The 22,241-nt window shown below is 40.8% G+C and overlaps 1 protein-coding gene across 1 annotated transcript in view; it reads left to right on the forward strand.

Moving 5' to 3' along the window:
• LOC143354857 (uncharacterized) overlaps window positions 1-21,455 on the forward strand; it is a 150,890-nt gene extending 129,435 nt beyond the window's left edge. Inside the window, exons 10-20 of the mRNA XM_076789233.1 lie at window positions 754-906; window positions 3,451-3,600; window positions 8,910-9,077; window positions 18,782-19,129; window positions 19,186-19,290; window positions 19,560-19,640; window positions 20,096-20,161; window positions 20,205-20,414; window positions 20,788-20,953; window positions 21,246-21,339; window positions 21,441-21,455. Of these exons, the coding sequence (XP_076645348.1) occupies window positions 754-906; window positions 3,451-3,600; window positions 8,910-9,077; window positions 18,782-19,129; window positions 19,186-19,290; window positions 19,560-19,640; window positions 20,096-20,161; window positions 20,205-20,414; window positions 20,788-20,953; window positions 21,246-21,339; window positions 21,441-21,455 (1,556 nt within the window). The remainder of the gene's footprint in view (window positions 1-753; window positions 907-3,450; window positions 3,601-8,909; window positions 9,078-18,781; window positions 19,130-19,185; window positions 19,291-19,559; window positions 19,641-20,095; window positions 20,162-20,204; window positions 20,415-20,787; window positions 20,954-21,245; window positions 21,340-21,440) is intronic.
• Window positions 21,456-22,241: the final 786 nt, after the last annotated feature.

Consider the following 22,241-nt stretch of genomic DNA (forward strand, 5'->3'; position numbering starts at 1 on the left):
TAGGACATGTTACAGAAATGACGAAACTCGGAAAATAAAATTATTTGATCTACGACACTCTTTTAATCATAATAATATTGTTTTAAGTATTAGGAAAATATGGGCCTAACGTGCTAAGCAAGAATGTGAGATTAGGAAAATAAAATTATTTGTTCCACGAGACAAAATAGAATTATTAATTAATTATATAGTAATTCTATTTTGTCTCGTAACAGTTTTACGTTGGGGAAGCTCCTTTCTTTCCCTTTGTTCCGTCAAAAATGATATACGCCTTGAAAATATCTCCGCGGTACGATTCGAGGTTGGATCTCGGACCATAAAAAACATTCAACTGTGAAATATGCCAAGAAAATTCCTTCTGCTTTTATGGAGATACTAATACCCATTTTCCAGGACGTTACTCGGGAAAACGATATTATAATACTAGTAAAATGGAGTAATAATAAAATATCCGTTGACATTCGGATCAATAAAGTAGTCTGCAACAAATAGAACAGCCTGCATAAACGCTTACTTTACGTACAGTATTGTATTAGAAAATGCACTGTTCGCAAAATGAAACGATTAAACGACAGAAAATACAATCACGTAGCAGAAGTTCGCATAACCGGGCCTGCTATTGTATTCACCAAACGAAAAGTGCAACTTCCAAAGTCGATGCTTTCTATTCCGTTCGAAGAAGCAGCATTTCGATGCGGAATCAGCCTCGCGAGAACTTCCGTATCTAATGACCTTATTCTCGAAACGTTCCAGACAAACTGAAGGCGGAGATTGCGATAAACGTGCATCTGGACACGCTGAGGAGAGTGGAGATCTTTCAGAACACGGAGGCCGGGTTCCTGTGCGAGCTGGTGCTGAGATTGCGACCCGTTCTTTTCTCACCTGGCGACTACATTTGTCGTAAAGGTACGTATCCACGTCCACTTCGTACGTACCTACATATACCTGTCGAGGTGTGTCCCGCTTCCTTCTTCCGTTTCGGGCGGCATGTTTTCTGGATACGATGTGATTCACTTTTGGAACGAGCTACTGGAACCGAGCCAAGAGATGTACCAACCTGGAAGGGGGCTGAAAAGTGATTGCCCTGCCCTTTCCACTTGGCCTCATTACCAATAGCGCATAGAGGTGACGCAGTTATAACAGAACTACTTCATTCCGAGATATAGCCGTTTATGATCGCCGATCGTGACTCATTCCCGCGAAACACATACTCGTATATCAACATCGTTATTCATTTAGTTTCCATCCAGTGTCGTCAGATTAGGGGAAGGAGCACGAATTGAGGGGAAATAGTTACCCCCCTCCCCTCTCTGCCAGTACCGGAGTATACACGTAAGAGACTGAACGCGTCACGTGACAGGACCGCGGCGGAAGCGTGGGGGAATAGCGCGGTAGAAGGGGCAATTAGAGTGGGGGAACAAGCCTTGATCTGGCGACAGAGACGGAACGCGTCACGTGACCGGGCCGTGGCATGAGTGTGGGGGAATAGTGCGGTAGAAGGGGGAATTAGAGTGGGGGAACAAGCCTTGGTCTGACGACTATGCGACAGAGGCGGAAGCGTGGGGGAATAGCGCGGTAGAAGAGAGAATTAGAGTGGGGGAAAAAGCCCGGTCTGGTGATTATGCGACAGAGGCAGAAGCGTAGGGGAATAGCGCGGTAGAAGGGAGAATTAGAGTGGGGGAAAAAGCCCGATCTGGTGATTATGCGACAGAGGCAGAAGCGTGGGGGAATAGCGCGGTAGAAGGGAGAATTAGAGTGGGGGAACAAGCCTCGGTCTGGCGACTATGCAACAGAGGTGGAAGCGTGGGGGAATATCGCGGTAGAAGGGGGAGTTAGAGTGGGGGAAGAAGTCTTGATCTGGCGACAGAGATCGGAACGCGTCACGTGACCGGGCCGTGGCGGAAGCGTGGGGGAACAGCGCGGTACAAGGGGGAATTAGAGTGGGGGAACAAGCCTTGATCAGACGACGCTGCTTCCAACATCTATAAGGAGATTCGTTTAAATAAAATTTCGAAAATTTCCTCCGTTTCGAAGAGTGTACTTCCGCGACTAACTGTGCAAATTCGGCGCGTCATAGTTCGAATAGGTTTGCGGCGTGCCCAGGTCGCCGGCAAAATCCTCGATTGCCGAGTTAGCCGAATCAATTCAGGTGTGGAATAGTTTTCGTTGGATCTGTCACGAGCCGGTCAATACATCTCCGGTCTTTCGAATCGGCGAACCCGCGAGCAACCGGGCAAATAATTCTGCCTCGCCTGGGGAAACGCGCGGTGGTAAAATCGGGGCGAACGGGGATGAAAGAAGAGACGAAGAGAGGTCATCCCCGCTGTCTTCTTTCTCTTGTTCATCGTCGCGGAAACGACAGCCGCATGGCTCCCGGAATGCGGCAACCGTTTCCTACCCCTACCACGGTGATAAACGCTTTCGTTTGATGACCGTGCTGCTGCGAGTGCATCATTGCCGTGCAGTTGGCGTCGACCGAGTTACACACGCCTCATGACCACATCATGTCGCACAGATCGATGAAGTTGTCGTTGTTCTTAACGGCGCGATCTTCAAACGTAATATGTAACTGGCGCGAGTCGCCTAACTCTGCCATCTTTTACTTTGTCCGGCGAAGGTTCGAACAATCTAGGATTTACAATCGGGGTTTCAGTAATAAATGTAATTTTCTTGGTCATTTTTTCAGTTTCAATTTTCCCGCCAACTTAAATCGTTTAGATTTACAATCGGGAGATTATAACAGCCATTTTGTTCGCAGGCAAACGAATTGTCTTGTGTCAAATAACTTTTTCTGTGGTTCTTATCGTTTCCACAATTCTTTTCCATATACTTGAATACGAATTCATACCTAGCGTTCACAGTTGAAACCGCAACTATCACTCATTCTCACGACAAAGTTTCAAGTTTCACTTAACAACGATATATCATTTCTTTTGCCCGAAGGCACAAATACTCTTTCGCAATCTATCTTGCTCGAACAATTTGTCACGCGAACTGCAGTTTCTTATTACAGCTGCAGTTATCCGCGGGAATTCATTTTGCAGATGCGTTAAATACCACTCGCCGAGGCTAATCTGACGTTCCTACTTTAATTGTGGACTTATGCGTGACAGATGAATTATCGATGAGCTGAACCCGAGGTTAAAAAACCGCTGCTTCAAATTAGAATGTTAACTACCGTCATCGCATATGTATGATATTAAACCAAATTAATTTTATGCACACTCTTGTTTAATGCCACAACTTTCGTTTAAAGTAGTTTGTGAATATTTTATTGTTGTGTGAAAATCTGGCATAAATTTTGCATTAAAATTTGAATGAAGAAAATCGGCACGTTTTCTGAAAGAGGTCGCCTCGTTGAGGCTGGCAGGGTGATTAGGTTATCATCGAGCACAATGGGGCCGTTCGACTGAAATATTTGCGTTGAAATTCTGTTAAAATCTGTTCCAGGTGAAGTGGGGAAGGAGATGTACATAGTAAACAGGGGGAGACTGCAGGTGGTGGCTGACAATGGGAAGACGGTACTCGCTACACTAAAGGCGGGTTCCTACTTCGGGGAGATCAGCATTCTCAATATGGGGACTGCAGGTAAAGAGTGCGGTAAATATTCCAAGCGGACCAGGGGCCCGTGAGCTGTCCCCCTCATATTTCACGATCACGATTTCACGTTTCACGTTCTTACCACTCTGTGAGAGGGCAAGCCGTCGAGCCGGTATGAGCCGATCTAAAACCGATTCTTTCTAGTAACTTTATTTACTCTTGTACTCTCTCTGTCACCGACATTCCTGTTGTCGATATCCACCAGCCACTCGCGATCGACGATCACGCAACGAGCATGGGACGCGCAGGGAAACCAACCTAACGCAAAAAAAGTCGTCCTCCGTGGTGCATCCACGCTTTGCAATTCGGTTCAGTATTTCTGAAACGAATTAGATTCGGGCACACATCATTTCAAGTTTAACAGTACATTTACACGAGGTCACAAATAATTTCTATTATATCGATATTATTCATCATAATTATTAATCGGGATGAAACGCTTACCAACACATTCGTGACATTCTCCTGATTGAAACGAGCCCAAACAACATATAATTCCGACCATTATTGCGCGTTCAATTCACGATTTAGTAGAACCTCGACTATCCGAACCGACGATATCCGAAATCTCTATTATCGAATTCCTGTTTCACATTTATGATTCATTGTACCAATCAGTAACGCTTTAGTCTAACGACGTAGCAAGGTAAGTGTATAGTTATCCACGAGTCCTATTATAACACGAGTGTTCCACTTATTAGTTCGGATAATCGAGGTTCTACTCTAACCACGAATTCACGAAGTAAATATGATCCAAACCGTGTCGTGTTTGGGCTCGTTTTAATCAGAAAAATGTCACGAATATGTTGGTGGGAGATTCATAGAAAAAGATCATTCAGATCAAAAAATCTGTTTTACCGACGTGCTTTTCTATGTTCTACGCTAATAGATCAAGTCTGTACACGACGCAAGCGACATTTCGGACCGAAAGTTTCCTCATATATCGAGTTGATGCACTTAACAAATTGAACGGTCAGTGAAATTTTTTTGTTATACGAATTGCAGTGTAATACAGCCAGCGTGCATTTGGTATATTTAGCAGCGGATTCGACGTCTATCATTTACGGGACGGTGAAGTAGTATTTATACTACGAATTGCATTTGCAAAATTGAACATGGAATCCAGGTCGGGACAGAAAGGGCTTGAGGCAGGGCTGCGCGGGATAGAGCTGATGATAGCTAATGCATGAACCGTGGGGTTAAGGAGCTGATAAGGGTTTTCGTACGAGCTGCGGACGATTTCCCTCTTGCGCGAAAGCGTACAAACTCTTGATCACACTCTCCGTTGACACTCTAAACGCAACCTGAGATTTTACATCCGAACAGAAAAATATATAGCACGCTCCAAAGTGTTCGTTTTGAACGCAGGAGAGAGCCCCTAACTCTCCCTATTTTAATTTAATAGCACAGTCGTCGCCAGCGTTCGTGCCTGCAAATTAGAATAGTTCATTAAATTCGGCACGCTTCCATTTTAGCGAAACGTGAACAAAACTCGACCGAAGAAAACTCATAGGTTCCCGGGGATATTATGCGTTATGACTTCGAATAACAACGCGCATAAAATTAACGCGAATCTCTTTGCGCAAAATACGGGATCGCGGTCGTCGCACATGCATGGCGCTGCTCCGGCTAGCGCGTCCAGCATTTGCAAATGAAATGTTTTTATGTGCATTTTTTAGACCGCATGTGCAAATGAAATGAACTTAAATCTTAATGACGGATTTAGTTTTATTTCAGCAGCACCGGAACGTTGAGGTACTGCGACAGACGTCTGAGAAATTAGTATACAAAAGAACTGCATGCAAAAGAAAAATTGCCCAAGTCAATTGTGGGAAACAGAAGTGAACTGAAAATGTATTTCTTCCTTTGATCATTTCAAAAAGCTGATAGTAACTTAATAGTAGTACAGTGAAGTCTTGATCAAAGCCGAACGGAGCTACACGATCTTAGTCAGTTCGCCTATCCCCTCCACCGGGGAGGGGAGGAGGAGAAAAAATAAATTATATTTGTTAGGATAAATGGAACTGAATGAGAGAAACGTGGACAAAATCGTTGCGAGATCGTCGAATCGTTTTGGAAAAGGCCCGTGACACGAATTGCCCTTTAGCCTTCGACCCTCTGTTTTATCGATTGTTGTCTTTCAGCTAACATACGTATATCAGCACGATCTACGAAAAAAGTGATTACAGTGACTAGTATTTTATGGAATCTGTTCGCATTGACTGTGTGATGTTGATATTGTGATATTTCGTAAAGAAAATGTCTGGAAACACTGTAGATCGTGTTGGTTGATCGATTTATGACAAAAAGAAACATATCTTTAGTCACTCTTGACTTTTATCATGCTTCCGTAGTTACTTTAGCTAGTTTAGAATTTTCCATTATGAAAATGGGACATGCTCTTCTAACATCTTTTCAATCCTCTTTCCAACTTCTTTTGGCGATCGATGACGCTTTTATGACATGCTAATACACATATTTCTTGTAACTATACGTTTTAATTGACCGAAGGAAACATTTTTCACGTATTTGGCAATTTATTTAGCTTCAATCTGTTTGTTCATCTATTCGGTACCGTCGAACAGTGTTCAATGATGGAAATTCGTGCAAATGATCCTTGCAAACAGTGCTAAATTGTTAACATAAGTCGATTAACATTGTCCTTGAATGTGGTTGTTGAACGAATTATATAGCTGGTCGCAAAAATGTTTGAATATTTATATGTGTACTATGATATGTGTGTTTGTACAATTCTATATTTTCTATTTAGTGTTGCACGAGAAATTACACTACGACCACCTGTAAATACAACCAGGAAGAGCACACTTTATATACATATTATGTTGCTGTTTAACTAATTATCAAATCTACACAAACAACGTATGTATAGTGTATTCAACCTCGAAATTATGAATACGTAATCAATATTGTAGAACCGTTAACATCTTTTTGTATTTGTTACGTCACAGTGTTCAAACATTTTTATGATCAATATTATAAATTTTGGGCCACAAAATCGGGATGATCGCATTAACGGCATCGTTAGTCTCCAAATGAATTTTACAAATAAATTACAAAATACACAAAATGTTTCTTGGATTTCTTTTCGTTTCTTGTACTTTCCTATTGTTACTCGATGCATTACTGTTATTCATGTATTACATATTTCGCAATTCGCCATTGCCGTTACTTATCGTAGCCACTAAACAATGATTGTAACTTACTGCTGCAATGCATACACTCCACAAACGTGATTAATCCGCATCCGGATTGCTCATTATTTACGCCCACATATTTTACTATTACAGATCCCTGTACATTGTACAATTTCCATGTAACAGACATTTTGTCAACATTCCCTGCGAGGAGAGGCAGTCAACACTGCCTTTGACTCTGAAATTACATTTAACCCTTCACCAGTCACGTGACAACATTGTGCAGATTTTTGCAATTTTTTTTTACCAATCCTACGGTTTTTATAAAACTTTACGACTGTTTTCAATCTACCAGCAAAAAATACCTGATTACGCTTTTCTATTCTAAATTTGTCGATAGCCATTCATGCGACTGGTCAAGCGTCACATAATGATAATAAACAATACGATGATTAGGGTAAAAAATTTCTATCGGCATGAACAGTTGCGCGAAGGAAGTGAAAAACGTTAACAGTGAAGTATTAGTATCAAAAAATTTAATTATATTTTACATTATTTGTGTTTGAGACTAACACATTTTATAACCTAATCTGACGTATTCGTTCCACCAGTATACTAAATGTGAACGAAATTATTGGAACTGTTAAACACACTGTTTCAAAGTGGTACAACGTTTGTTCAATGTTCTGTAAACGATTTTAAACTAATATTTTGTGTATAATCCCCTATGCATCTGAGTCCCTCGAAATATTTGTGCACTCTAATACATTTATTATCAACCACTTTACACAAAGTAACTTGTCATCCTCGAAGACTAACAGCTTGATATCGCACCTCTTCTTACTAAAACTTTCATAATCGCATCGGCGTGAACACGCGAATGTTTGTTGCAGTGAATCCGATGCACTGACAATTTTTGGTAAATAATTCTCCCACAGAAAATAATTCATTCTTACACTGTGTCACGAGAAATTTAGTAAAAATATTCTCCGTAAATTGAATTTCAATCAGAAGCACACAGAGTATAACACACAACGTTCAAACATGTAATGTGGGTACTATATGCTATTTTTTTAATAGTAAAACAGAATGAGCTTGGATTCAATAACAATTTACAGCTTACGTTTTGTTTCACGGTATTGACAATTTCTGTGCGTATTTTATTCGTAGCAAAAACTATTACAGCATAAAATATTGTTGTGTGGTAAAAATACTATTGGAAATAGCATACATAATCTTTCGTTTATTGTGTCAAAATCAAAGAAATTATTCTCGATCATTATTCCATCTAGAAATATTGAATATAAAACATTAGTATTCCATAACTCCGTGGAAAACATTTAGTTTGCAATAGGAATCACGTACGCTTATTATTGTAAATTATAAATTGCAATTGCAACAACGCGCTAGTGTGTGACAGATATGACTGTGTTGTGGATATATATCGAGTAGACACTGTAATTGTTATTTTCATTGAATTATTTTCATTTATATAGACTGCGAATCTTTATGCAAAATAAAAATTTTTTCCATCAATTACGAGGCGTGGGAATTTCATAAAAATTAACTTCCTGTCTTAATAATTTTAATCTTTTAATAGATGGTACATTCTATATGTGTTATCTTATATCTAAAATATACTAGAAAATTTTTTAAATAACATAATCATATTTTGATGTCCTCCTAGTGCTCCCACTGTTCTATGTTTTGTGTAAAACTTAGTGCTCCGTAAACCCAGCGTTAGTAAAACAACGTACTTACGAGAAGCAGGTGTGAAATCACCGGAAGCGTATGTGATTCCTTAGAAGATTCAGTAACTCCAAATGTTCCGGCGGGCTCGTCGGAAATTTGCATTCGGGAAGTCCCATACGAATAAAGTATCACGTAGCTTGTCAATCGACAATGAAAACTTTTCTAGGCATGAGTTTTACGGCGTACTAGCCAAGGTTATGCTTCCGATATTTCGATAATGGAGTTTGCATAATAGAATCCGAGAATCTATTACAATATGCAACGTCAGTTAAGGTAGGATCACACACACACATTCACACGACCAAATGGGAATTTGTGAGGTTCAGAAACGATCGATTCTGAGCGGATACAAACGAAAGCTTGATGCATCCCGATAACCAATAAATGGCTACATCGTCGCAGGTAACCGGCGAACAGCCAGCGTGCGATCGGTCGGATACTCGGACCTGTTCGTCCTCAGCAAGAAGGACATGTGGGACGTCCTCAAGGAATATCCTGCTGCCAGATTCCGCCTCGAAGCCATCGCCGTCAAGAGACTCGAGAAATACAAGAGGGCGCCTCCGGAGAAGAGTAAGAATGATTTAAACACCGTTCTCCTAACTTTATTTTTCAATTTTCTCCGATCAGTCCACAAGTTAGTAAACCGGGGATCATTGTGCACAATTTTATCGAGTATTTCAATAAATTTTAAGCAATTTTTAAACGATTTTTAAGTGATTTTACACCTACAGTGCATCCGAAAAGTATTTCAACGTTAGATTTCCGATTCTCGAGAAATTGTCAATAGTTGATTTCGTTAAAAAATATGCTAATAAATTTGGACCCTACAAGATAATTCGTGTAAAGTATAACTGCTTTCAATAGTGATTTTACGCTTACAGTGCATCCGAAAAGTATTTCAACACTAAATTTCCGATTTTCGAGAAATTGTCGATATTTGATCTATGAGAAATTTTTCTTAAAAAAAGTACTACAATAATAAATTTGGACTCTAAGATGATAACTCGAGTAAAGTTCATTGACTTTGGAAGAAACTCTTTCTCTTAAAAAATAGACGTTTGAAATGTTTGTTCTATGCCAGTGATGGGCACGGTAGGGGCCCCTCAAACGCCTGCTTCCCCCACCAACCTCTTACAGGCGCTTACTGCAAGGGGACAGTGATTGCTATGGCGGGGACGTCATGTCTCAATTCAGACAAAAATGCCCATCCCTGTTCTATGCGAAGCAACCTGTGGACTGATTTGATACATTTTTTAAATATCTAGTATTTATTATTTTTTATTATTAGGTTGTTGCATCTAAATTGTCCGTGAACAACAAAAAATTTAATTTTTCACCGAGATACTCGTAATTCGTTGAGAAAATATGCTGATTACAATGGTCCCTGCTTTGATCAATAACTTTTCTTTAGAAAAAAGTTAGGTTTATTTAAGGTTACTTAAAAATCGGACATTTTGTACGCAACAACGTAATGTTAGTCTTAATAATTTATTTGACATACAAGCTTTTGCCGTATACATGCACATAACAGAACGAAATTAAAAAATGAACCTCTGTTTCACCTAACTGCTTAGAACCACAGACACAGTTCGAAAATCTCTCAAAATTAGCAGGGTCTTTGAGAAAATTTTGGGGGGGTTGAATCTTTTGTGTCTAATGTACACAAAAGTGTTAAAGAACCTGTTCAATGATCGCATAAAAATGAACCACGGACAGAAAAAGACAACTACGTTGTTGATAACGAAGATTCTCGCAAAAATGTATTTGTTCGAAGCCAGTATCGGATAATCAATATTTTGAAGTATTAATAGCTGTTTATGCTTGTTTCAATAACTACGATATTCCCTCGTTTAATTTTCGGAGCAACTCAAACTTGTAATGCACGGGTCAGGCTTGATTTATGATATGGTATTTTGGTAATAGCATATATTAATAATTATAATTAATTCCGTGTTAATAATTAATTGTTTGTTAATAATCTATTAGCTGTTTACGATCAGGCATTCCTGTATCGACTTACAATAGAAAAGCTGTTCGTTTAGATACATTTTAACAAAAAGTTAAAATCTTTTGCATACTGCAACTTTAAATTAAAAATAATTCAAATTAAAAATCATAACCACATAATTGCCGATTTCACCTGTGCTCCTTTTAAAGTACAAAATCTTTGCTTCCGCACTCTTATTTTTTTTTTTCAAAGACCTTTTTTTGTTACAAAATTGAGCAAAAGATTGCAGTTGCTTTTCCACTGGTGAAATGTTACATATGCAAACTATTTCACGTAGTTCAACAAATTTCTCTCCACATTCTTTTCAATGTAATCTCACGAGGGAAGTATCCTCTCCACATTGACCTCTCAAAACTTGATCTCCGATCCTCCGTCGCGTTTTTACAGTGTACTTTACACACTAGACCCACGTGCGCTATCCACACATACTAAAATTTCAAAAGAAAGGAGACAACCTCAGTGTCTCGCTCCACTTTATAAGGGAAAAGGGTCTCTGAAAATACTAAGTTTAAGGGCACGAAAGTGAAGACTTTATCCTCTAAAATGAGCGCTGGCGGAATATCGGAAGATTACTTTACAGGAAGTTACGGGGTTTCGAGCATCGACAGTTTTTTTATTAAAATTTACCGCTCGTTTAACTTATTAAAACATCTTAAAGCACAATCGCGTAAATTTACCGATATTAGGAGAAGGTAGATTAATTTGGATTTTGTAATCTGAACATTCGCTAGTAATGTAGATTAATTAATTGTTCTTTCATTTTTTCGGGGAGGTTATAAACTAGGCGCGCATTTTAATTATTTCTTTATGAACCCTTGCAACTTGCGTATGTTATCTTGCGAGATCATTGCCCAATCACGCAGCTCCAAGCTATGCTCTATTCGACGAGCCGAGTCAGTGCAGATTAACAAAACATCGACTAAGCCAAGCACGTCATAGACGCAGCGGCTTATTGGCTCTGGCCAACTAATCCGACTTTGCCCTATTTAAATGGTACCATCGGAGTGGTAGCATCGAAATGATCGTCACGCGCACTTGTTTACCGCTGGTGCCACTCGTTCGGCACACCACGGATTTTCTTCGGGGCAGTGGCGGCTCGTAGCTGAAATTAGTGGGGGTGCTGCTCCAGAAAATTTCAGCAAATTTCAAAATTAAGTATACAAGAATTATCGAAAAGACTTGGGTCCACATGGTCAACTATACAAAGGCACCTACACAAAATGGGAAAGGCATATAGGCAAGGAATGTGGGTACCGCATCAATTATCTGAGACCAACGAGAATATTCGTCGATTAATTTGGACTTCATTGCTATCCAGATTTCGTAGAGATCCATTTCTTAGCAGAATCGTTACCGGAGATGAAAAATGGATTCTTTTTGATAGCATAAAGCGTTCCAAGCAATGGCTTTCTGCAAATCAAACCGCAATATCAACCCCTAAACCTAGCCTATCACTTAGAAAGGTGTTACTGTGCATTTGGTGGGACTGTCGTAGCATAATTCACTTTGAGTTGTTGAAACCTGGAGAAACAGTTACTGCTGAGTTGCATTGTCAGCAATTACAACGGCTGTATTCAGAACTATTGAAAAAGAGGGCATCTTTAGTCCACAGAAAAGGTGTAATACTGCAAATTGACAATGCCCGGCCCCATACAGCGAAACTCACTCAGGAAAAAATCAAAGAATTGCAATGGGAAGTTTTACCGCAACCCCGTACTCACCGGATATTGCTCCCTCTGACTATCATCTTTTCAAATCTCTGGAGCATTATTTAAGAAATAAAACATTCACTTCTGTAGAAGATGTGAGGAGGCACCTTGAGCCATATTTTGCTGCACGAACCCTGGATTTCTATAAGAGGCGGATTGAAAATTTGCAGGAAAGATGAGAATTTACTACAACGTTTCTTTTAGATTTCAAAATAATTGATTACTTATGGGTCCTCCTAATATAAAATAAAATATAGATATTTTCCTTTCTATACTTGACATAAAAATGTCGAGTGCACAGTTTCTCTTCGTATGAAAAGTAGCTTCGACCTGGTGGTAACTAAACTTGAAATACTTCCGGCGCGTTAAGGGTTAATAATATTAATTACACGTGTATAATAAAACAATACAAACACACTCGTTTCAGGTATTGTTTAGCCACTTTCGAAACTCAGAAAATCCGCAGTAAGGAATTATACAAACCTTTTTCTCTTCTTTTTTTTTTTTTTAGAAAAAGTGTAAACTTGCTTCGCGTTTCGGGAAAAGCCTCTTAAAAATCCTGGAATTCCGCGAGCTCGCCGAGGAGCGTAGAAAGTGCCGTAATTTAATTTCCCCGATTTCAATTTAAGGGTCAGCGCGAAGTTTGGTTAGGTCCTGCCGCGCTAATAAATGCCGGTCCACAAAGGATAATTTTGTATCTTTGTTTTATCTCTTCCGGCAAGTGTAACGGCACACAAAGTCGTCTCCACTCGTTCCCTCTGAACCAGGTGTTCGTAACTCTCCGGCCGCGCCGCCCCGGCAGTTTTGCCTGGAGCGACCGCAAGCGGCCGTGCTTTAGCACAGGTGAGTTGCCCGAGTCTTTTGAACACTATGGTACTACCCCTGTAGCCCTGTACTCACGTTGCTCTTATTACAAGGGCGAACCCGCGTAACTGTAACGACTTCGATAACTCGGTAAGTAATCGCTAGACTGATGCAGATCTTCATGCAAATTCGGATTCTTCGGGATACCTTTCCCGGTGCGCCGAAACAGATTAAAGCGAAAGCTTCAGCGGCTCGCCCGAATCTCCTGGCCCCGAATAGAACGGAAAGTCTAAAACTAAAACTGTAAATCTAAATTGAAACTAAATTTTTCTTCCGTGTTAGAATATTGTCATTTTATTCATACGAAACCGATCCGATTTCCACATATAATATTTAAATGTTTAGTAATCTATCGAATACAAATTTTGTAATATTTTTTCTATGTTCTTTGAAATAATGCCGCAACAATTTCCAGTGGCGTTTCAGAGTCACCACTCGAGTGCAAAGGGTTAATACTTTCAAGCCAGCTACCTCGAAAATTGTATACAGTCAAAGTACGGTAATGTCTCGATGTACGTACCAGAGATCCGCACGATATTTGTACTTCGATAGAACTTTTTTCGTGTTGATAACAGTCTCATAATGATTGCAATAAAAAAAGTTGTGTCCAACCAAATTCGTACCGCGACTTCAGCAATTTGTCCGCGAGTATGCGCACGTTGGACAGCAGTCCGGCCCATTAATTCCTCCGAAGTGGAAAGCCGTTTGCAACAGGGTCCTGCCGGAACTCCTAATTGTAAGCTGCTCTTCGAGCAACTATGCTGACCGGACTGGTAAGAGCACAGAGTGTCTGGGCGCCGTTGTGTTAGTGATCGCGAACGAAGCATGAACGGCTTTGCCTCGAAGCTTTTCGGTCCGGCTTCGGGGCGCGCAGCCTAGCCCGGATGCTTAGCATGTTCCTGCCTTTCGGTTTTCTGCGAGAGAACTGTACCGCCGAGATTAATTATCGCAATTTTACGGGTTCCTCGTGAATTCCCTGTAGGAGGTCTCTCGCGTAGCTCCCGCGGTTTATCGAAATATCGTACCCGATACCACCGCTACCATGACATCGCGGCCTCGCATTTTAAAAGGCCGCGCCGCAGAGAGGAGTTCGCCGTTTCATTAAAATTCCATGGAAAACTGAAAACTTCCGTTCGGTTATTTTCGACCGCGACGGTACCCGCGAATTCTGGCCGACCATCAGCTGTCCGAGCGACTCTTTCGATCTGCAATTTCGCTGCAATCGTTGTGTAGAATTTCTGCGGAACACCCCTCCGGGAGGGTCCGGCGTGCGCTATACAGTGGCATATTCATTTGGCGGCGATATCGACAGCCTAAGTGAATCAAATGCGCTGCTCTACAAATGGCGGACCATGGTCGCGCGCCGCCGGAAAGGTTTATAGCCAACCGGGTCCCCGGCACTGTGCCCCTATTTTGATATTACGGAATAATTATTATTATTCCTTGAAAAAGAAGAAGTTTTGAAGAATGTCTTGAATCCGCAGAAAAATGGATTAGCCTTGTTCGTTGTTAACGGTTAGTTTCGTCTCTATTTATTACGGTCGGTCCGAGGGACATCATAAAGCGTAGAAATCCATCGTGCGTTATTGACCGAACAAAACTCTGATGCAGAAAATATGCGAAATCGGGCACAGCGCAGCGCAAGCAAATTTGCTTGTACGTATAACACGTACATGCACAGCCCCGTGAGTTTTATATTCGTTACACGTGTCCTGAATTAGAGCCTCAGTTCTACCCACAATTCATTTTGAATATTTTATACGCGTGTTTTAATCCGTTCGAAAACGAACCAAGCGAATTTCTTTTCTTTTTTTTTTTTTTTTTGTTTGTTTACACGTAATTTAAAACGTTCCGATGGTCGTACAAACGCGTGGTCATTTTACAGTTTCGGTTAACCGTTTGACTGCGTCCAGAATATTCTTGAAAAGAACATTCGGTCGTGGGCAGATATGCTCCGAATAAAGATTCAATAACGTCGCAACAAAAACATTCATTAACGCTTCATTAATTCTGGCGTAATATTCATTTGAACAGATTTTTTGAAATTATAATGACGAAAAATGGACAAACGAAGAATATAAGGGCGCGATTATTATTTAGGACGGTAATACTACTCTGTATGGAAAAAATGTTTAGCAACGAGGCTATACAGAAATACACACATTTTACCTGTACACATGTTTAGAGGATAGTGCACGGAATTGCAACAAATCGGTAAATTACAAACGTGCGAAAAGTTTTCCGTGGAACGTTTAAGCGGATGAACATGTATGTATACAAACGAATGGGGTCCATTTCACGGTGAATCGATCACTTGCGTGCTCTCGGTGTCCGTGATTTCGTACAAATTGAAATATATTGTAGCAGGATCGAAATAATCGTATTGCTGGTTTCGGAATTGACTGGAAAAAAAAACACAGATGTTTTCCCCGGAGAGTTTTCACAGAAGTATACAGGGTGTCCCGAAAAATGTTGTATTTCCTCGAAAGTGGTAATTCCTGAGGTCATTTCAGGTAACTTTTTCCTTTGAGAAAACGTTCTCCGCGGCTTTGTTAAAGAATTATTAACGAAAACCACGGACAATGCCAACGCCAGGCTCAACGCGAGCCCATAGTCGCCAGGTGAGGGGACGGAGCAGGAATTGAGGGGAAAAGGTTACCCTCTCTCTCTGCCAGTGACGGATTAGTAGGGGAATAGCGCGGTGGAAGGGGAAATTAGAGTGGCGGAACAAATCCTGATCTGTAGATTATGCGACAGAGGCGGAACGCGTCACGTGACCGGGCCGTGGAGGAAGCGTGGGGGAATAGCGCGGTGGAGGGGGTAATTAGAGTGGGGGAACAAGTCTGTAATCGCGCTCTGATTGGTCCGCGTTTTTCGTTGATAACTCCTTAACGAAGCGGCGGAGAATATTTTCGCAAAGGAAAAAGTTACTTGAAATGCCCTCAGGAATCACCCCCGTTTCAAGGAGCTGCAACATTTCTAGGACATCCTCCGAGGATCCATTCTTCGCAGATGTTGAATAGAAATTGTTTGCATAAATTGCAAGACATGAGACCTGAAAATACGAATTTTTATTTCTCTTTTTAGCGGTTTTATTGAATTATAAGAAATACATTGGTATTCTTAAACCCCTCTTCTGTCCTGCTACTGTTTAAAATTACCCCCATCGCCATAAACGCATCAAATCCGCGGTCTATTCATCACGCCCGGACGTCGCACAATGGATGTGAAGGGACGGTCTAATTGGCGGATACATGAAAGACAACGAAGAAGACACGAGAAGATTTCTTCCGCGCGGTGACGGCAACAGGCGTAGCCGGGCAGAAAGTTCTAATTAATTAATTCTGAAGTTCGGCGCAAAACAAATGCAGCTTGTCTACCCGGTAGCTTCCTCCGGCCGGTGAAAGAAAGTTCTCGGGGGCGGTACGAGACGAACTTTCGAACCGGCGAATCGTTTTGTGTGAACTCCGGGAGGCAAAGTTGCGGCACGTAGCACACGTCGGGGCGCGTGCGCGCACTCGACTGCAGTGGCTGCACAATGAGAAAGGTGCGGTGGCTTAATTAAAGAAGCTCGCCGGTGAAAATGAGAGATGGCTAGACGCCGCGGCCGGGACGGCAAGGTGCGTGCGAGACCAATAACGAAACAGTCCGGAACGAAACGCGTCCGGGACGAAACCGAAACACGTCCATGAAAAATTCGCTCTTCGAGCTGCATTTTAAACTTGCCGAAACCTGATTTCGGTTTCTAGGTGGTCATAGAGAGCCCGGTAGTCCCGGAAAAAAAATCAATAATCTTCTTTCAGAATATAGGCACGAAAACTTCTGTGAACAAAAACGAAACCTATTTTTTAAATAATCTTTCGAGAAACATGACGATACGGTTTTTACCCAGGTAAAAATAAGGGAGTAGTCCTGTACGTAATTTTAACGTCTTAACTATCTTCAATCGTTTTTACAATAAATAATTAACTTCTTGTTTGCCAGTAAATTTAAGCTCAATTTACGCTTTCTATGTATAATTTATAGCGTACTAATAACTGAATGTATACGTCGACAACATATTTTTTTTAAATCCTTCTGTTAATTATTATTTGAATTTCTAACAGTGCCTCCATTGTTCTTGAGATTGTGTTTTATACCGAGCAGAATCATATGTATTCGGTAAAGATTGATTTCCTACCATAAAAAGTTATGTTTGAGCAAATATATTTGTTCGTTACTGCGTTCCGTAAAACAAAACGTTTTTCCAGTTCCGATATTCCGTTTATGGAGAAAAAAAACACTTGTTTATTCTTAATTATTACTGGCCCTGAGGGCTATTTATTTAGTACGTCCAATACTGTATAAATTTTATTGGACATGGATACGTTTCCAATCTCGGATAACATTCTTCTGTGTGTTTTATTGAATATTTCCATATTTCATTTAATCATATTTTCAAATTAATGAAACAATGTTTTTACATCTCTTCTGTATATGATATTTGATCATCAACTTTTAATTGGCAGAACTACAAAACAATGCTGTCGTTACATTAAAATGTACCCACCTTTTGTAGATGAATGTAGGGAATAATTATTTATAATTTAACAAGGACAATTAATAAAAAGTGCTGTTTTCGAAGAAGATATTTAGATGGCCACTACTACATAAAAATTCTCCTACGTTTTTATTTTAAAAAATAAATTTTTAAATTTAACGCTACTGTCCCATAATTAATTCATATAACGGAAGTTCAACCGTACAATAGTGCGCCTTACATTTGCATCTTGAAAAGTTAGATGAAAACAGTATCTCCTCAGCATTCACCTTCGGGAGACTAAGTTTTAACCTTTGACTGGCACCGCGGGGCTTGACAGGCCCCAGTCAATTTTAAACGTTCATAACATTGTTATTTCGATCGTCCACATTTTACACTTGTGAATATATATACACTTGAATATATATACTTATGAAAGATGTGATGTCTGCATATGTTTAAACAAATGTTCTAAACTTTAGAGCATAGTCGCATGTTATACCAAAGTTATGCACGAGATTTAAAGCATACCTTTGTACATATCACAACGGATCACAGTGTGACGAGCAATGGACAAAAGTCAAAAGACATAAATTTAAAATTCAAAACATTTTATACCATAAAATACTAATAAAGATACCGTAGATTTTAGCACCGCTGATAATTTTTATGAAATTTCTCATTCTGTTGTCAAAAATAATAAAAGTTTATTCTTTCCTTGGACATGTGCCATTTGTCGATTATTTCCTTAAAGTCATTCAAACAGACTTGATCACAAATTATATATTTTTCTTACTATCGATTGACACATTCCCGTACCCCGTTTAAAAAAGTATTTGGAGTCCTAGGTCCAAAATGCAATAAATAATTTTACGAACCTCCATATACGCGTCACACTGTGCGGACGTCCGAAGCAATAATAACTAAGATTACAAGCGTTTTTCATACAGGGTCTGAGAAACCCCGCGTGACCGAGCACGTGATTCAAAAGGCACGTGACCAATCAACGGTTAAAGTAGCACAGAGAGGATGAGTGCGGCTGGTAGCAAAGAAAGCGGTAGTGTCTTGCGCGAGGTTAGCCAGAGCTAGGACGCATGCGAGAGAAACGCTTTTATCCTCTGATCTTCGGTCCAGCATCCTCCTGCACACGTCTGTAGATAAACTAAATTTTCAGCTTCGATGGGACGGTGTCAGAGCACGCCGGGACTGGTGGAGTCACGGGGTCGCATACCGTTGGAGGAGATGTGGGTCTCGCCAGTCGACACGAAGTCCACTCATACGTATTCAGCCGGACACTCGTTGTTCTCTCCTAGCCCTAGTCCGGTGATACCGCGCGGTTTAACCGTCACCGGGAACAATGTCAACGCCAACACCGTTCCAAGGAGCATGGACAGCCCGATGAGCGCCGCGAGCAGCGGCCACAGCAGCGAGGATCAAACCGCCAGGGCGCCGCAATCCGCGGCCACCCAACCGTCCACCGGCCGACAGTCCACCTATTCCGGCAAGTATTTCTTCTGGGATTGTTAAGTACACACCGATACTAGGGATACGGTAGTGCACGGTTAAATTTACATCGAGTCTGCACGGTCGAATTTGCACCAGTCAGCCCCACTCATCTACCGGCGCAGTCAGTGTCTCCGAGCTCGGCGAAGCTGCCTCAGCAGACGAGGACACAGAACGAATGTACAATGTATGCAACGCCACGAAAACGTAAACATGAAGTGAAGAAAATTTTTTATTTTCAGCCGTTGTCGCCTCACCTTTGTAATTCTAGCACCAAAGGATAGCCGGGATTCTTCCGATTAAAATGAGTCCAAACACGAGGCAAATCGCCCGCCTGTACCCCCCCCCCCTCCCCCCTCCTCAATTCCAAAATTTACGACTAGGGATTGAATTTCGAGCGGGCCAATGGAAACTTGATACGTATCGGGTATCGGTATCTAAACTCTCAGGCGCACCCCCTCTCCTTTCTTCAGTTGAAACCACCTCCCCACTTAAACGTTTCGGCCCTCGTCAAAATGGCGGGTTCCAAAGTAATCTGTAATTATTGAGAATGTAAAGATGCATCCATGACGAATTATTCCACAAATTTATTTCTTTGTATATTATTAGTATACTGCGGATCTTTATGCATTTATGGCTAACGAAACTTTTCAAAAAATGCTAGAATATAAAATTCAATAGAATTTAGTACGATTTTGATTTCTTTTGGACCAACGCTGTTCCCGTTGAGAATGTGATTCTATTTGATTCCGCTTTCGTAAAATTTGTCTATAAAAATTGAAAATTGTACAAACATCCGCAGCCTAATTATTAATATCAATGTTACATTACATAATTTTGAATCGATAAAAATGGTCCGATTCACGTCGTGTTTGGACTCGTTTTAATCGAAAGAATCTCGGCTGTCCGTTGGCACTGCAATTATGGAGGTAAGACGTTAATTACTGAAAATGAAATTTCCTCTGTTGCATGTTCATTTTCCCAGTTTCCCTTACTACTACTGTTTTCCTTCACAAAGACATCCTGCTCGACTGCTGGCTCCCGAACCGATGTAAATTTAACCGTGCACTACTGTATCGTTTTCTCTTCGAAAGTCCGAGCCAGGTCGTCGAGAGTTCGTGCCGTTTCCGGAGCTGTCTCTTCGTTGTCCTTCACCCTAGGTCAAAGCCAGGCTACTTCAACATTAATTAACCGGTTCTCCCACTCTTCAGCACCCCTCCCAGCTTTATCTCCAGAGCTGGGGAACTGGGTCCTGCGAGTCGCACGCTATTTTTTTCATAGGATTCTAATGGTGGGAGACGCTGGTAAGAGAAGAGGGGAATGGCAGAGTGTGCGGCCCATGGGCCACCAGTTCTCCGGCAGGGTTGCCAGATCGAGACTTGTCCCCCCACTCTAACTTCCCCTTCCACCGCGATATCCCCCACCCTTCCGCCACGGCCCGGTCACGTGACGCGTTCCGCCTCTGTCGCCAGATCAAGGCTGGTTCCCCCACTCTAACTTCCCCTTCCACCGCGATATCCCCCACGCTTATTCCGGTACCGGCAGAGAGGTGGTAACTATTTCCCCTCAATTCGTGCTCCCTCCCCTCATCCGGCGACACTGGACCCAAGGTATGAAATGTCCTCTGACCTTGCGAACACGTAGTCTTCTAGATTTATATGCGCGTGTGATTTATAGACTCTTCCTTTTACTTCTGCGGGAGATGCAAACGGCAGACCGTGTGTGCCGGTAGTCAAACTTTGATCACCCTAACAGAAACTACTCTAGTTCTAGGGAACGTCGTGAATAAGGTTTTCCGAATAGGAGAAGTCGTTCGTAGGCGAAATATTTCAGAGAAAGAAGTGTAATTGCGGTGATAAAATCGTTTGATGTCGCGATTGCTCGCACAGCAGAAACTGTGATACAACTTCATGAAACGACACGAACTCCTCGAACGATCTGACGGACATTTTTATTGCCCAGAAACCTGCAGACATACTAATATACTCATATTAATTGTGAGAAATATGTAGCGAATTTTTTAAGTACGATATTTATTGAGCTATTACGATATCCAAAGTACCTGTAAAATAATTCATTGAGACACGAAGTGATTCGTATTGGTTCGTAGTGATTCATGTTTCAGTATATTTCAGTATAAGGCTAACTAATGTATCGTCATCCACATCTTTACATTTATTTTGTCATTATTCCACTTTTGAACACATTCTCTGGGAAAAGCTTCTTAAAGTGACTTGATCGTAAAATAGTTTAATCTTAAAGTGACTTAATCTTAAAATAACATAATCTTAGAGTGATGTCTAAATGGAACACGCATAACATTTTTTCAGAACATGTCTGCGTAACTTACTTCTGAAACGATGCTCACGTATGGCGAATGTAAAAGTGTTCATATGATAGACGACTTCAAATTTGTTATCCGAAACTTTATATAATTCCGTTATACATGTATGTATGTACTTCCATTATATGTGTATATGTACTTTTTGAAATCTTTGGAATATATTTTATTTAAACAACACCAGGGTACCCAGATTTTTCGTGAAAACAGCACAATCGACAGAAGTAGCACGCTGAATTGTTAATATACAACGTGAAAGCTGCTACAAGTTTTAACATTGTACAATGCAAATATGTGAACCCATTACACCGAATACAGAAGTACGCATTGGGATTCCACATTTCGAATTATTAAAATGCTTATTACAATACTTATTAATACAAGTGATACGTATTAATGCAAGTCCTATTTCCAGGTACTTTATCAACGACATATGGTAATAATTAGACTGCGGATTTTATGCATTTTTATCGACAAATTTCTGACAACTGAAATAAATTCCTATTCGGTTCTCATGCTTTGCAATATTAATGTTAATTTTCCACAAAGATCCGCAGTCTAGTAATAATAGTTCCGCTTCGTTACGATGCGAGAAATATCTTTCAAAACGTTCCTCCGCGGGAAAGCTCATTCGAAAAATCATGTTAGCTCGCTGTAACCGTATCGATTCAACGATAGTTTAAAATATTGTTAGAATATTGGCAGACTATCGTACGGATGATTGAAAGCCGCTCTTTTTGAGGGATTTTCGACGAACGGTATTTTGCCGCGGTTAAACAATTTATTTCCG

Source organism: Halictus rubicundus, chromosome 6, assembly GCF_050948215.1.
Source record: "Halictus rubicundus isolate RS-2024b chromosome 6, iyHalRubi1_principal, whole genome shotgun sequence".
Taxonomy (NCBI): Eukaryota; Metazoa; Arthropoda; class Insecta; order Hymenoptera; family Halictidae; genus Halictus; species Halictus rubicundus.